Source organism: Myxocyprinus asiaticus, chromosome 14, assembly GCF_019703515.2.
Source record: "Myxocyprinus asiaticus isolate MX2 ecotype Aquarium Trade chromosome 14, UBuf_Myxa_2, whole genome shotgun sequence".
Taxonomy (NCBI): domain Eukaryota; kingdom Metazoa; phylum Chordata; class Actinopteri; order Cypriniformes; family Catostomidae; genus Myxocyprinus; species Myxocyprinus asiaticus.
Genome location: NC_059357.1, coordinates 265,591 through 283,863, shown reverse-complemented (window position 1 = coordinate 283,863; position 18,273 = coordinate 265,591). Strand labels below are relative to the sequence as shown.

The window sequence follows — 18,273 nt, the reverse complement described above, 5'->3', positions numbered from 1 at the left end:
ATCTTAATTTGGGCAGATGAGTGAATGGCTTAGACTGCAGATGGCACATGAGTGAACGGGCACTTGAGAGTATTTGAGTAGATTTGATTCCTTTTGTAGACTAATTAAATGTCTCAATGTGAACGATCGTACAGATGTAGGTAAATTTGCACCAGCTCGTTAATAATGCTACATGCCGGTGTGTTCTTGTTGACTCATTTTGACTAACTGGACAAGATAAACAGAATGAGCTTTTGGCCTCAAGGTAGGCGGAGCTTCAGTTCACACCTACCAGTGATGTGGACCAATGGCAGTAAGAAAGTGTTTAGCAACTGGTAAGAATTTTTCCTAAAAGTTTGCCTAGACGAGCTGTTAAGAACCACCGAAACAAACGCAAAAACACCTTTTTGGCCATATTTTGTTCTAAATGAATTCACACCCATTCGTTCTTCGATTTCGTTTGAAGTATATCTGGGCCTTTAATGTGCCTTGGTGCATTACGAAAATAAAAATAAAAATTAACAGCAAGTACCCAAACTCTGCAGTTTAATTGCTCTTTATTTAACATACACAGTATAATAATCATCTAATAAATATGATAAATGTGATAATGTTGCAAAATTTGTGGTAATTGGTCTCTCTTTCTCTTTTGCAGGATTCTCTCTTGCTCTCCTCCATCATGTCTTTTTGCATTTACCGTGGCTTAGCTCCACCTTCTCAGGAAAAGCGGGTGTGGATTTATCCACTAGCCCCGCTTCTGCGTCTCTGGCCCTGCCCATCATTGTACCAGCTCTTCCTCGTGTGCCTGTTGCTACTGCCGCTGGCCTGCCAATCGCGGCGGGACAGGGGCGGCGGGGGTGTGGCTCATTACATCCCGTCGTCGGTAGCGCAGTACCCGCTGGTACCAAAGCTGCTGCAGGGCCTGAGCATCGCCGTGGTGCTGGTGGGCAACTCCAGCGAGGTGGCGCTCACCGGCACCCGCGACAAAGACGATTTCACCCACATGCCCCTGGCACCCAACGTGGAGATGCTCACCATGAACGAGACAGACCCCAAGAGCATCATCAAGAGCATCTGCGACCTGATGACGGAGCACTGGCTGCAGGGGGTGGTGTTTGGAGACGACACCGACCAGGAGGCTATCGCGCAGATCCTGGATTTCATCTCCGCGCAGACACATATCCCCATACTGGGCGTGAAGGGAGGCTCCTCTATGATCATGGCTGCTAAGGTACGACCGCTGCATATGCATTCCTGAAATTTTTAGACTTTCACTGATAATGTATTCTAATGAGAGAGCAGACTGTGGTGCAATAAGAGGGCGGCAGAAGTGCATGATGGGAAAGTGTGTGTGGGGTTATGCTGATCAGAGAGGATGATAGCGACAGACACAGAGAGAAAATGATCCAGTCCTCATCGGAAATGCTGTGAGTCAGAGTTGCGCCCACGCTCAGAGGGCATGCGGTCTAAACGGCTGTGAAATCACCCAGTGTTTGTCTCTCTCCTCTAAACGCGCTGCTATGAAAACTGCTGCTCAGCCCACGCTGACATGTCCAGCGGCAAACCACATGTGACCTTTACAATGTCAGATGAAGTATCCAAGTTTCCAGTGGTCTTTAGTTTACAGAGGAGAAATACTTGACGTTCTTCAGAATCAAGCAGGAGTGTTTGGTTGAGAGCTGCAGTGTTTACTCCCCTGCTGAAAAGGCAAAAACAAATTTCTGTGCTGGTTAGTGTTGGTTTGCTGCTGGTCTAGTTGGTGGACCAGCAAAACATAGGTGTAGCTAGTTAAGAGATCTGGTGGGGACAACTTAGCAAACCAACATCCAAATCACAACATACTCTGGCAAGCTGCTGTGTTGCTCTTTTCAGGAGGGTTTATGAAGTGTTTTGGTGTCATCATGCTAAAAATAGTGGATGTAGGTTCTTTACTCTTTGAAGTTGTTAATATGAGTCTCTGTGATTTGCTTGCTCTTCTACGTTGTCTTCTTCTCACTATCAGAATTGTGTTAAAAGGTTGTTGGACACATTTGGAAAAGTGTCTCAGATCTGTGACATGCTGTTGATACTGTGATTGGGAAACTTTCTGGAGCTACAGGCCACTGTGTTTAGAAGGAAGTAGATACAGACAGACACGTCTGATCATGGCTTAAACAGACCAGACTCAGTGTGGAGGTGTTTTGGAGGGGTCAGCTTAGACAGAGCTGCAGTTTACAGTTTATATTAGGGTTGTTAATGATGAATCTATCATTGATTAGTTGTTTAATAATTTAATTGATAAAGAAAAGACATTAAACAAGCAAAATAAATGGGAAGTGTTTAAAGCATCTCTGATGCTGATTCAATGAGAGGAACACAACCAGGACTGTGGCAGAGCTGACCTTCCTTTACGCTTGCAAAAATCAAGAGTTCATGGCAACTTTGCTGCAAACTTGATGCAAATTCACTACTGATCATTTTCACATGCAAATTTGCATTGCGGCAAACTTGGCAAAGGTTTGCCGGAGGTTCACCACTACTGATGAAGAGCTGCAAACTTCTGGCAAACATTTGTGGCGAATCACAAGCTCATTGGTATGTGAAAATAATGAGTGGCAAATTTGTGGTAAGTTTGCGACTAGTTTGCCAGAACTCCATATTTTTTTAAGGGTAGCTTACAAAACTTAACACTAGAGTATATTTAGATTTTCCATGTGCCGTTACATCTTGCGCATGGTTGAGTGCTCTATCCTTTCTGGGTATACTCTTGACTGCGAGCCCATATGGACGCGATCAACTCGTGCACTACGACTGCTTTGCGATACTCTATTAGTACAGTCAACGGCAGGTGCATGTGCAGATGATGCACACAGATGTCTACAAGTCAAAAAAACTGGACTGCACGCAGACAGTCTGGCATACCGCGCTGATGACTAAATTTGCAGGTCAGGTTTAGGGTTAAGGGTTAGGGCAGAATTTAAATAAGCACTTGTTTAGGTTTTTTATATCACCTATATTCATTGTAAAGTCCAGCTTCTAGGTTTTAAAAAGACACCCATTTTCGGAGGGGTTAACAATAAATCGCTTTTTATTCATTAACATTAACGATTGCCGATCAAAGATATTTTTAACATTTGCAACCCTAGTTTCTACACACCTGGAAATGATGACTGTGTGATCTTTTTTGTTTTTTGGAGTGACTCCTGTATTCTGTACACACAGAACGATCATTGAGAGGATTCACTCCCACGTTTAAATGCGATTGTCACTTCTAAAACTTTGCAGTGTGAACGTGTTCACAGTCTCACCTGTTCAGTTCTCTCTCTGCCTGTCTGTCTCTCTCTATCTCTGTGGCCTGGTTTAGATATAGTGACAGTGTATCATGTGTGTTCCCCTTTTAAAGATGAGAGAACTAGGACACGTATTTAGGGCTCCTTCTCTCTCTCTCTCTCTCTCTGTATGGAAATCTGAAATATGGACATTTTTTAAATGTGTCTTGCTCTCTCTGTCTCTCTCTTTCTGTTCTAGAACCTCATATTCTCATTTAAGACGGTGTTCTCTGTCTCTTTCACTCTGCTCCTCTTCACATCCCTCCTTCTGTTCATCCTTCTTCTATCCTGCCCCCCATTCCTGCTGTTCACCAGACTCAGAGAGACAGAGAGAGACAGACAGGCACTATCTGGAGAGGCTGAATGGGAGCATGAGTTCCACTCAGTCAATTACCCAGAGTTCTGTGCCAAGCTGCCTGCTGTCAAGCTATTACACACACACACACACACACACACACACACAATCACACATACACACACACACACACGCACTCACACACACACACACACACACACACACACACACACACACACACACACACACTCACACACACACACACACAATCACACATACACACACACAATCACACATACACACACACACACACGCACTCACACACACACACACACACACACACACAATCACACATACACACACACACACACACGCACTCACACACACACACGCACTCACACACACACAATCACACATACACACACACACACACACGCACTCACACACACACACACTCACACACACACACACACACACACACACACACACACACACACACACAATCACACATACACACACACAATCACACACACACACACACGCACTCACACACACACACACACACACACACACACACACACAATCACACATACACACACACACACACACACGCACTCACACACACACACGCACTCACACACACACACACACTCACACACACACACACACAATCACACACACACACACGCACACACACGCACTCACACACACACACACACACACACACACACACACAGTTGCACTGAAGTCATTAAACAGGAAGTCACGTCTTTTATCAAAGTTAGAAATCACACATGTGAAGCTCCTGCAGCCATTTATGCAGCAAGTGTTCATATTGTGTAATTCGAAAGAAACCATGTTGACCAATGTTGTGTTCCAGACGAGGTCAGAGGTGGGAATACCAGAGCTGAAATGTCCCACTTCTGTCCTCAGTCCATTCTAGTCAATCACACGTCACGGTCACATGAACACACCACAAGATAACAACAAGAACATTTAAAGTTCTTATGCCAGTTATGGCAAAAGCACAAAAGTCATGAACACAAAATGCTCACGCTCATGCATATTGCATGTTCACACATTTCGTGCAGTGAAAATACTTAAAAGTTTGTTTTTATGTTTCACAAAACCCAGCTCTACGTTATCTCGGAAATGATGTCAAATGATGCTTCTCGCTGAGGTCGGGTTGAACGGTCTAGTGTCTGACTAAGAGAGGCGTTCTAGTCATTATTCAGAGTTCCGAGTTGTCTGAAATGCACCAATAACTGTGGCGTCAGCCCCGCCCCTGTAATCTGACTCCTGCCTGTAGAGGGCATTATATGAGGACGGGTGCCATAACTGAACACTGGCAGCGTGATGAAACGAACCTGAGGTCAAACACTGTGTCCGAATATGCATTGTTCCTTACTATACAGTATGTTCGAATCCTTAGTATTTATAAAAGAGTAGGTGAGAAAAACCTGGATGAACTAATGTTTCCGCTGAGATTTATCTCACTTTACTCTTCCATAATCCCTCGGGATCCGAGGAGACATCACATTCAAAACACTAAATTTAAAACAATGGTCAGGTGGCTCTTTTCAACTGTAAGTTCTTTATATACCAAGAAAGATGTTCATTGTGCTTTAATTGTGCTTGTTAAACAGAGCTAGAGTAGCCATCTTGGGGGCGCTCCAGGGTAGATATTTTCCATGTTCTAAACAAGAGCAGCTCATATCTACTTGAACAGGGAAAGACCGAAATCTCCAAAACGGTTGGTCAAGATTACGATCAAAGAACATATTTCAAATCAGCTGTAAAATCTGACAACACTGGAATCCTAAATTGCTTTCTTGATGAAAATGAAAAATATTTGTTAAGAAAAATTTCGGCATGCACGTTCTCAATTGACTGACAGGTGATGTCTGTATCTACAATAAGACCCCGTTTCCATCTGGTATTAAGATGCATCTTGATTGATCTGCTCACATGTGGTCAGGAGAGACACATCGCTGTTTACACCTGGTCGTTAAATGCGTCTCCTGTGACCTACCTTACGAAAATCCAGAGTTCATGGCAAACTTGCCGCAAATTCGCCACTGATAATTTTCACATGCAAATGAGCTTTGTGGCAAATTGTCCTATGTGGTTTGCCGGAGGTTCACCTCTACCGGCGAAGAGCTGCAAATCTGACAAACATTTGCAATGAATCAAAAGCTCATTTGCATGTGAAAATAATGAGTGGCAAATGTGCTGCAAGTTTAGATTTTTTGTAAGGGACTTGTGTTTGGATTTGGAGGGGAGGGTCTCTGTTTCATGACAACATACATCAGTCACTATGTCAGTGTGTAGCTGCATGATAATAAACAGCAAAAAGGTCCTTCTCATCTGTGTCTGCATGTTGATATCAGACACACTGAAGAAGATCTGTGAAGCTCTTGTGATTGTGTATGTATCTGCTCTTTTTAATTTTCCGATCGGACGGTTATTTCCTTTTAAAGCCGCTCGTGAAAGGCAAAGTTTAAACTCTTGTTTTAGTGCAGCGGTTGATTGACAGGTGAGGGGCGGTGATTCACTGCTGCGGGGACACATACAGGACGGATTAGCTTTACACCTCTAATTCGATCTGGTCACATGCGTTTTTTACCACCTCTGTATGTGGTTTCAGTGATCCAATCACAAAACGTTTAAGAACCATTTAGACCTGTATTTAGGGCTGACCACATGTGATCTGATCACCTGTAATGGGGTCTAAAAGGTGATTGGCTCTTTTACATGTAATGTGGGACTTTTCTACATCTGCCATATTGGGCCCAATTCTACACATGGAGAATAACGTATTTACAGTAACTGATGCACAGTTGAGCCAAAATCCATAAAACTGTTGTTATCTTTATCAATTATAATATTTTACTTTTTGTTAAATAATTTATGCATGTATCATATGTTCAGTGCGTCACCTAGTGGAGAAATAACACACTGACTGTGTCTTGACTGTGAAATGTTGGTAATGTAGCACATTTGTGTTGATTCTGTCCATATGTTGTTTATTATAATATTTATGATACAATATTCTGAATAAATGTAATGAATTTTTAAAATCAATTTGAGCATCATATAATTCAGGAGCTTTTTAAAATGTGACCAATTAATGCACAGTGTGTTTGTGTGTGTGTGTGAGTGTGTGTGTGTGAGTGTGTGTGTGTGTGTGTGTGTGTGTGTGTGTGTCTATGTGTGTGTGTATGTGTGTGTGTGTGTGTATGTGCGTGTGTTATCTCAGGATAGTCAGAGAGCCACAGCTGACAAACCAGTCTGTAGTTGCAGTGTGACAGCGGAAGAGCCGCTTGTGTGTGTGTGTGTGTGTGTGTGCCGTTACACTCTCAGATCTGTGTAATTATACATATCTGTTCTATTTTCTAATAATGTAATATTGTGTAGCATTATATAATTTTTTTGTAATAGTTATTTTTTCTAAATATTTTTTGAAACGCATTATTTATCAAAATAGTTTCTTCATATTCATGAACCTGTTAAAATATAAATGGAATAATCGTTATATAAGTGATGTGGTTTTCTTAAAGTTGCTAATAGCATCTGTCTCTAATGATCTCGTTATAATTAGCCAAATATTTGAATTAAAAATGAGAGTTAGAATGAGGTCAGCTCTAATGAAACTATATGGACTAATTACATGTGCATGTGTTTAATTAGAGTATGTGAAGAACACAAGAGACAGAGACAGTGTCAATAAAGCTGAATGTCGAGAGAAAGCGACAGTTTGTTGGTTTGAAAAGATTTTTGTTTGTTTTCATTTACGTGAAAGTTCTTGAGCTTCATATGAGCTGTAAAATCACAGTCTGTTCATGATAACATTAAAAATGTCTTCAACCTGTCCATAATACCCTCATTTATTTCCACTTTTATTATTATTTTATTCTAAAAAAATAAAACATACTGAATGACAAGTCATTCCTTTCATCGTGTCCGACTCCAAATGATCCAAGAACTTTTACTGCGTTCTTAAGACTCATGAGACTTAAATCAGAGTATTTATTGGATGATTGTCGATCTGACAGTGTGTTGTTAAAGATACACATATGTTTTGATGTAACTAGTGCTATTTTATTCAAATGAATGAATACATTATCTTAATTTAAAAGTCTGTGTAAACACACCTTTTGCAAGAATCTGAAATCATCTCATCATTTGGTAACAGGCTACGGAGAGCAGTAAATCCCAAAAGAATTGCATTTCTTATTTCCTAATATTTGTTCCTCAAAAGTACTTAATCATTAATGAAACCGTCAAGGAACCGGAGTCATTCAATTCCTTGTGATCAGGACTGTCTGGTATGTCTTTAATATTAATCAGACAACATTAATAAGAAAACACTCTTGGCTGGATAACTTCAGTAGTATTCATTTATTTGAATCGTACAGTGAAGAGCATTAATGTTTACTTGAATACTTGACACTTCTGTTAAAAACTAAACACACTGTATATTTGTTGTATTGTTTTTATTTTTTCTATTGCTTATAATTTGTTCTTTATTACTGACTGTTTACTTGTCTTAAATAATTACTTGAGAACTTGAAACAATGTTTACACAAATTAATTAGTATTTTGTTGTGGTCTTGAAATTGTTATATGGAGAATCATCAAATTGCTTTCATATGCAAAATGGACATTATAACTAATTTATACCAAAAATGAATTATAATCAAATCAGGAAATCTGTATTGATACCCAGCCCTAGTGTAAATGTGTGTGTCCTCTCTGTGTATATGTAATGTTAATAATGCTCTCTCTCTTCATGTGTTCTGTATGTCTCTCTCTCTCTCTCTCTCTCTCTCTCTGTAGGATGATAACTCTATGTTCTTTCAGTTCGGTCCATCCATTGAGCAGCAGGCATCTGTCATGCTCAACATCATGGAGGAATATGATTGGTACATCTTCTCCATAGTTACCACTTACTACCCTGGTTACCAGGACTTTGTTACCAAGGTAACACACACACATTAGACAGACACTGATGTGAGTTTGTATGTTAGTGTTTCTGAAGTGTAGTTCACCATCAGACCTGTTGACCTCACTGTCTTCATGTGTGTGTGAGTTGTGCAAACTTTTGACCTCTGTATGACCTGTATGCATGATGTATATGACATGTGTGTGGATTTGATCATGTATGGTGGAGCTCAAGCTGCTGATCATCATCATCTGTCTCAGTATTCATGCCAGTTCATTTGTGTCACTAATACTTTTGACTTAGTGTGAATATTGTATTTTATTACACGGGTCTCTGAAGTACTCGATTCTGATTGGTCAATGGTGCCATCTAGCGGTTTGATATTTCTAAGTAAGAACCACACATCCGGGGATTAAGTGATATCAGATGGAGATCGCATCATAGAATTATAATCTATATTTTATAATTTATTAAACAAAATAATTGATTGGCAAATTTTTACATATTTTTATGGACAAGATCAACTTCATTAATTTTAGTAAAGACCTGAAAAGTCTGTGTGGTGCCATGCGAGGTTTGGAATTGTGAACAGCGAGCTCCGCACACTTTACTAGGTTTTAATCCTTTTTGTGTCATAAACCGGTGAGATTCAATACACTCTGTCTCATAACTGTTCTTTGAAGTCAACATGGCAAAGAATTCAAAATCCCCGGGCTCTGGAGATATTAAAAGACACTTACGTGCTCAAGCTGATACCCCTGACAGGGCCGCAGACCAGGGACTCAATTTGGACGGTGCGGCGGGAGAAATTCAGCGTCAGCTCTCCAGCATGGCGGTGATGCTGACAAAGGTTGTAGCGGACTTGGAGGATCTTGCTGTAATACATCGATCGATCACTTCCATGGAGGCGAAATTCTCTGAGTTGGATGCAAGAATCGGGGATGTCGAGAAACGGATAGATAATCTGGAGTCGTCGGAGAGGGAATTACCTGCTAACCTGCTAGCGACCAAGGCAGATTTGCAGTGCATCTGGGAAAAGTTGGAAGACATTGAGAATCTTAATCGGCGAAACAACATCCGAATTGTTGGAATTCCCGAGAATGAAGAAGGCCGAGATATGGTGAAATTCCTAGACGAGCTCTTCCCGAGTCTGCTCAACATAACAGGCCATAAGCTGGAAATCGAGCGAGCTCACAGAGAATTCCGGCTTGGAGATCCGCAGAGGGAGGCAAGCCCCGATCAATTCTGGCCAAATTTCTAAGATTATCCGATAAAGATTTTGTGTTACGTGAGACGAGGAGCAAAGGAAAGCTTTCTTGGAAAAACCACAACATTTTTTTCTTCCCAGACTTTGCGAATTAGATGAGAGAGAAACATGATCGATTCAAGGAATGCAAGAGACTCTTACATCAACGGAAGGTCGCTTTTGCACTGATATTCCCGGCCAAACTGAGAATAGATGCTAAGGATGGCCGTAAAACATTTACATGCCCACAGCAAGCATTGTCCTACATAAAGTCAATGACTGAGTAAGCTATTTTGTGATTCTCACGTTGCTCCCAAATGATCTTTACTCACTGAACATTCATTTGACTGTCCGAGGGTTTGTTTTTTTGGGTTTTGTTTTTGTGATTGTTCCGCCTAGCGGCTGGAGTTTGTTTTGTGGAATAACACTCCTTCAAGAAACTTTTGCATCGACGGAGGGTCGCTTTTACACTGAAGTTTCCGGCCAGACTGAGAATAGATGCTAAGGATGGCCGCAAAGTATTTCCGCCTAGCAGCTGTAGTTTGTTTTGTGGAATAACACTCCTTCAGGACAGTTGTGGATTAATCTGCTCGTTCTTTGTGCTTATGCCTCCTACTGGATGGAGTTTGTTTTGTGGAATATGTTTTTGCAGGACATTGGAAGGATTAGGTCATCTGCTGCAATTATGAAACAGATGGCTCACTGAACAGTCATTTGACTGCCCGAGGAAACTGAATGGTTTTTTTGTTTTTATATATTTATTAATTTATTTATTTACATTTTTTGTGTGCAATGGTTCTGCTAGAGGCTGGAGCTTGTTTTGGGTAGGAACACACCTTCGGGACAGTATGTGGATGAATCTACACGTTCTTTGTGTTTATTCCGCCTATTGGCTGGAGTTTGTTTTATAGATTTTCTTCTATTATGTAATTCTGTCTCACAAAATCTGTAGAGAATTCGATGGCAAAGTTGTCGCGGGGACTCTCATGTGTGCATGAACTGTTTGAGTTTAGAGGGGTGGACGCCGGTTGGCGCTGTCATGCGCAGGGTTAATGCACACGTTTTTCTTTTTTCTGTTTGTTTGGTTCGGGTTTGATTGTTGCACTGATGTTGGAATGTGGTCTTTATAATCTTGTTTTTGACACACAATCTATTTTTTCTAATATGTCAAATGTTAATATGACTGGATTGTCTCTCTCCACATGGAATGTGAATGGGTTGGGGCACCCCATAAAAGAAGGAAGGTTATTTCTTTTCTTAAACGTAAGAAATATGACATAGTGTTTCTTCAAGAAATGTATTTTTCCCTGCAGGAAGCTGAAAATTTTGGGAAGATATGGGGTGGACATATTTTCTTTAGTGCTGGCTCAAGTAAGAGTAAGGGAGTCATTATATTGATTAATAAACATCTACAATTCAAATGTCTCAAACAGATTAAAGATAAATTAGGAAGAGTCATTATTGTTTTAGCAGAAATTCAGGGGCAAAAGTTGATTTTGGCTAATATTTACGCACTATCTCCCTAAACTGATGACTGAGCAAAACAATTCTCTTGATTCTGAGATAACCTTGGAGGAGCTTGGCGAGGTAATCAAGGCCTGAATTTTTTAGATCTTATGCTACAGAACTGTCTCCACTTTTGTTAGAAGTTTACACAGAATCATTAAAGAATGGAAAGCTTCTGCCAACCATGACACAAGCACGGATCAGTCTGATTCTTAAAAAGGACAAAGATCCAAGTGAATGTAAGAGTTATCGTCCACTTTCCCTGATCCAGCTAGATGTAAAAATGTTGTCAAAAATTTTGGTTAACCGATTAAGTAAAGTTATGACATCTCTTATACATATAGATCAGGTGGGGTTTATTCGGGGCTGCAGCTCTTCTGATAACAGGCGTTTCATTAATATCATGTCACTTGACGCCGAAAAGGCATTTGATATGGTAGAATGTGATTATCTTTTTAAGATTTTGGAAATGTACGGGTTCGGGAATACTTTTATTGGATGGATTAAGTTACTTCTATAGACACGCAGTAGCGGCTGTATAAATGAATGGATTAATTTCAGATTATTATACTCTGGATAGGGGCACCCGGCAGGGCTGCCCTCTTTCCCCAATATTGTTCTGTCTTGCCCTGGAACCATTAGCAGCTGCAATAAGAAAGGAGGATGGTTTTCCAGGGGTGGTGGCGGGAGGTGTGGCGCATAAGCTTTTGCTTTACGCAGATGATATTTTATTATTCATCTCCGACCCCACTAGATCTATGCCTTGCCTCCACAGAATTATTAATTCCTTCTCTAAGTTCTCAGGATACAGAGTCAATTGGTCTAAATCCAAAGCTTTATCTTTGACAGCGTACTGCCCAGTAACAGCTTTTCAACCAGGTGCCTTCCAGTGGCCTTAACAGGGCACTAAGTATTTGGGTATTTTATTCCCAGAAAATTTGTGGGATTTAGTTAGAGTTAATTTTGACCCTTTAATAAAAAGATTTTTGAGCAATGTATTTAGGTGGGCTTCATTACATTTATTTATGATTGGGAAGGTTAATGTTATTCAAATTAATTGTATTCCAAAATGTAACTACCTGTTACAATCTCTCCCTGTAGATGTCCCCCTCTCTTATTTCAAGCAATTTGATAGCATAGCAAAGTCCTTCATTTGAAATGGTAAATGTTCCAGATTACATTTCAATATGTTACATAGGCCGATTGACAAAGGTGGGCTAGGCCTACCCAAGATTTTGTTTTATTATTATGCATTCGGTCTCAGACATTTGGCTCATTGGTCGCTTCCACCTGAGAGAGCCCCTCCCTGGTTTTATATTGAACAGGAAGTTATTGCCCCTATTTCACCATTACAAAGCCTTTCTGTTAACTAACCGGAGAAGTTAAGTCACACCCCGTTATCTCGCATTTGCACGCGGTATGGACAAAAGTGTCCAGAGTGTTTAATTCAGACATTTATTTAAATGTTGCCTCGAGCATATGGCTGAACCCTAAATTATGTATTAATAAGTGCCCTTTCTGCTGGTCAGAGTGGATTGTGAGGAGGGTTACTGCACTCGGTGACATATATGAGAGTGGATGTTTTGAAATTTGGTTCAACATTTTAAGATTCCTAGATCTCAGTTCTTCAGGTATTTACAGCTGCGCCACCTGCTCTGTATTTTTTTGGGAGTAGCATACACCCCCTAAAGCAGTAGATACTCAGGGAGTGGTGATTACTGCTTTTGGAAAAGGTCATGAGGCATCAATGTATTACTCCCTGCTAATTCAGAGTCTGGGGAAAGGAGCTTCAACTTCTCTCAAGAGATTATGGGAGAAAGATTTACACTTGGTATTGGAGGAGGGAGTGTGGGCTAAGATTCTAAAAAACATCGTTTACATCTAGAGATGCAAGGGTCTGTCTGATGAAATTTAAGATTTTGCATCGAATCTATTGGACCCCCTCTAGATTGTAAAGGCTTGGTCTTAAAGACGCACCCACCTGCTGGCGGTGCCAATCAGAAGACGGGGACACAACACATGTTTTTTGGGGATGTGTTAAGACCCAAGAATTTTGGTTGAGGTTTCAGAGCTTTATGTGTGAGGTATTTTGCCCCAGACTCTGTATCCTGGGCGATGGGTCAGTAATAAACATTGGGGATGGATATTTAAAAAGTTGGGTCCTTGCTGGAGTCATGATTGGCAGACAAATTATCCTCAGGGGATGGAAGTCGGCTGGGGCACCCTTGTTTGGGGAGTGGTGCGGGGAGATGGGCGGGGTGGTGGCGTACGAGGAGGTGATTTTTAGACAGCTGGGAAAATGGGATTTGTTTGTCAGGAAGTGGGGTGGATATTTGGCTTTTTGGAGGGTTCTCAGGGAGGGGCAGTGGAGAGGGATTTGTAGTTTAGTTGGGTATGTGTATTCTTGATATTGTTTGAAAGTAAATATTTTTTTATGTTTAAAAAAAAAAAAAAAAAAATTATTTTATTTCTTATTTTATGTTCTAATTGTTGGTGACCACTGTAGTGTGTGTTTGTGTCAGGTGGGGATGTGGGGGAATGTTCGGGGGAAGGGGTTTAATGTATATAATTGATTCCGTATTTTATATTAGGTTTGTATGATTTATGTATGGAATCAATAAAGACTGTTATAACAAAAGAACTTCATAGTGCAAAAACTCCTTTCACATGCCACTTGGGTAACTGGCAGAGTTAACAACTTTGTAGGCAAGCCCAATGACATTGTACATTTTGCCACTTTTTATTCCTTTGATGTGACGTTTTTTATCTGTCCACAATTATTTTTTAATTGTTTTTCTATATAAACATGCACTAGACCGAAGTCTTTGATCGCTATTTTCTTTAGACACAGTTTCAAATTAAAAAGAACTTCAACTGTTAAAAACAAGACACCTGTGTTTTTCTCTATTCGTAGCATTGCATCTTGCTTTTTTTATAGTGCAAGGATGTTTCTAGTGTGAACGACCCCTTTCTCTCTCTTCAGTCCAACGTCTTTAAGGGATGGCAAAGCTGGATATGTGAAACATTCAGGAATGAAGCACTGTGGGGCCATTTTTTATGTTAAAGTTAAAAATAATTAAAATAATAATGTCATATTAAATGGGATTTAATTGTTTAATTGAACATTTTCTAAAAGAAAATGTATTTATTTTGTACTTATATTGTGGATTGGCCTGCTGTCAGCCCACCAGACCACTGGCCCACCGAGAAAAGTCCCACCTCTCCCGATGGCCAATCCAACCCTGACAGAAACTGTGTTGATTTTCATCGGAGTGTCCTTTCATCCAGAAATAATAAAAAGTTTATATTTTAGACAAACAAAGTGGTATATACAGTTGTGCTTGAGGAGTTTTTTGGTACACTGGAAGATACAAGCTCCGCCATTGATAGTTCTTGCAAAACTCTTTTATTAAGACAGAACAAGCATGAACCTCACAAACTATGGCAAATCAAACAACTATTTTTTTCTCAGAAGCACTCATTCTAACACCCTGCTAACTCCTAAACAAACATTGACATAAAACTGTGTTCTGTGTACAATATGCATTGGACTACAGAAAGTCAAATGGGGAAAAATTAATTTTTTCAAGTACAGACAGTGATAATCACATGTTCTGATCTTCGGGCAAGTGTGAGATGGTTAGTGGGATCTTTTAATTTGAGCTTCAGTAATATTTAAAGATTTAAGAAATTACTCTTCACAGATTAACATTTATTATATTCCAATATTTCATGAAAGGATGGTCCCATTTGAATCAACAGTGGTTTAATAGAAGCGTCCATGTGCTGCTGGAGTGTTTGTGTGTTTGTAGCTCATGATCTTCAGGTCATGTTTATCCTGTGAACTGCAGATCCGCAGCACCATTGAGAACAGTTTTGTGGGCTGGGAGCTGGAAGAGGTGCTGCTCTTGGACATGTCTGTAGATGATGGAGATGCCAAGATTCAGAACCAGCTGAAGAAGCTTCAGAGTCCTGTGATCCTTCTCTACTCCACCAAAGAAGAGGCCAACATCATCTTTGAGGTGGCTCATTCTGTCGGCCTCACAGGTTATGGATTCACATGGATTGTACCATCTCTAGTGGCTGGAGACGCTGATCACATCCCACCTGAGTTTCCCACAGGTAACATCTGTCAGAGACATGATCTTTGTGTTTCTCATATCAGAAATATATTCATTCTCAGATCATTGTAACTCAGATTCCTCTCAAATGTATCAAATAAAATTAATTGCTGTAACAAGCGCTCCTGGTTACACTTTATTTTAATGTGTCCTTGTTACAGTGTATTTACACAAGTAATTACTGATTATTACTAGTTAACAGCATGTACTTACTACAGGTTTAGGGTTAGGGTTTGGTTTAGGATTAGTTGCTTGTAATTACGCATAATTGACTGTTATTACTATAGTAAATACATGTAATATGTGTAATAAGGACACATTAAAATAAAGTGTTACCTCAATCAGATTTATTGCTGTTGCTACTGCATCCAATCATGTTTCTCTCTATCCTGACCACATCTAATTAGATTATTTTATCCCAACCGCATTCCAATCAGATTCATCGCTGTAACAACCGCACCCAATCAGATTCCTCTATCCCTACTGCATCCAATTAGATTCCTTTCTATCTTAGCCCATCCTGACTGCATCCAATCAGATTTATCACTGTTACAACTGCATCCAATCAGATTCCTCTCTATCCCAACCACATCCAATCAGATTCCTCTATCCCTACTGCATCCAATTAGATTCCTCTCTATCACAACCACATCCAATCAGATTCCTCTCTCCCTACCGCATCCAATCAGATTCCTTTCTATCCTGACTGCATCCAGTCATGTTCCTCTCTATCCTGACAGCATCCAATCAGATTCATCACTGTTACAACTGCATCCAATCAAATTCCTCTCTATCACAACGACATCCAATCAGATTCCTCTAACCCGACTGCACCCAATCAGATTCCTCTCTATCCCGACCTCATCCAATCATATTCCTCTCTATCCTGACCGCATCCAACCAGATTCCTCTGTCCCGACCACATCTTATCAGATTACTTTATCTTAACTGCATCCAATCAGATTCATCATTGTTACAACTGCATCCAGTTAGATTCCTCTTTATCCTAACCGCATCCAAGCAGAGTCCTCTATTCTGACCACATTCCAAAGATTCCTCTCTATCCCGACTGCATCAAATCAGATTCCTATATCCTGGCCACATCCAATCAGATTCCTCTCCATCCTGACTGCATCCAATCAGATTTATCGCTGTTACAACCGCATCCAATCAAATACCTCTCTATCCCAACCAATTCCAATCAAATTCCTTTATCCCGACTGCACCCAATCAGATTCCTCTATTTAAACTGCATCCAATCATATTCCTCTCCATCCTGACCACATTCAATCAGATTCCTCTGTCCCGACTGCATTTAATCAGAATTTATCCCAACAGCATCCAATCAGATTCATCACTGTTACAACTGCATCCAATCAGATTCCTCTCTATCCCAACCACATCCAGTCAGATTCCTCTCTATCCTGACCGCATCCAAGCAGTGTCCTCTATTCTGACCATATTACATCAGATTCCTCTCTATCCTGACTGCATCAAATCAGATTCCTATATCCTGACCACATCCAATAAGATTCCTCTCCATCCTGACTGCGTTCAATCAGATTTATCGCTGTTCCAACTGCATCCAATCACATACCTCTCTATCCCAACCAAATCCAATCAAATTCCTTTATCCCAACTGCACCCAATCAGATTCTTCTATTTCGACTGCACCCAATCAGATTCCTCTCTATCCTGACCGCAGCCAATCCGATTCCTCTGTTCCGACAGCATCCAATCAGAGTCCTTTATCCTAACCACATCAAATCAGATTCATCGCTGTTACAACTGCATCAAATCAGATTCCTCTATCCTGGCCACATCCAAACAGATTCCTCTCCATCCTGATAGCATCCAATCAGATTCATCATATTTCTTTCAGTGAATCAGGACTGGTTTGATGTGGATTATCTAGTGTTGAACTCTAAAGGTTTCTCTCTGATTCAGGGATGATCTCAGTGTCATATGATGAGTGGGATTATGGTTTGGAGGCACGGGTTCGAGATGGTGTGGCTGTAATCGCTTCAGCAACATCCACCATGATGATGGACAGGGGCCCACACACGCTGCTCAAATCTGAGTGTCACGGGGCCCCCGACAAGAAGAGCCCCATTACAGGCAATCCCAATGAAGTACTCAGGTGACACACACACTCAGTACATTGCAGTTTTTGTGTGTGGAATGTTCATCATATTTCATTTGAAAATAATTAATTCATAACATATTCATTTACTGGCTAATTTACACTGAATGCAACTGTGTGTTTGTCAGTGACTCTTGTTTCTCACATCTTTACATCAGAAAGAGAGAGAGAGATAAAGACGGAAAATGGGACAGCTTGTTTTACGCAGAGGTCACTCGCTCTCTTTCTGTCTCTGTCTCGCATGATGATGGTTTCCATGGCAACACAGTGGATGAGTTTGGAAGCCACAGTGGTTGTGGCTGCCATAACAACATGAGACATATGCCACAAATACCATCAACAATGAGTTCATATTAACATCGATAAACACATACAGGGATAGATGGACAGACAGATGCAGAGAGACAGATAACATTCAGATAGATAGATGGATAGATTTTGTAATTGATCACATGATGAAAGTGTGATGTTTCTACTGTAGATGACGTTCATGTGTTTCACAGGTACCTAATGAATGTGACGTTTGAAGGACGCAATCTCTCCTTCAGTGAGGATGGATATCAGATGCACCCGAAGCTAGTGATCATCCTGCTGGACAAAGACAGACAGTGGGACAGAGTAAGACATACATGAGTGAATGTGATAGGACACAAGGACCGGTCAAGAACTCAAACAGAACAGTTCTATAAAGTGAAATCACAATGCTTGTGTTGTGTTGGATCTATTATTT

The 18,273-nt window shown here is 40.6% G+C and overlaps 1 protein-coding gene across 1 annotated transcript in view; it reads left to right on the top strand.

Annotated features, from left to right (window-relative positions):
• LOC127451204 (glutamate receptor ionotropic, NMDA 2B-like) overlaps nucleotides 1-18,273 on the top strand; it is a 116,023-nt gene that overhangs the window by 72,332 nt on the left and 25,418 nt on the right. Inside the window, 6 exon segments of the mRNA XM_051715704.1 lie at nucleotides 635-780; nucleotides 782-1,210; nucleotides 8,422-8,565; nucleotides 15,131-15,401; nucleotides 17,348-17,540; nucleotides 18,047-18,161. Of these exon segments, the coding sequence (XP_051571664.1) occupies nucleotides 635-780; nucleotides 782-1,210; nucleotides 8,422-8,565; nucleotides 15,131-15,401; nucleotides 17,348-17,540; nucleotides 18,047-18,161 (1,298 nt within the window).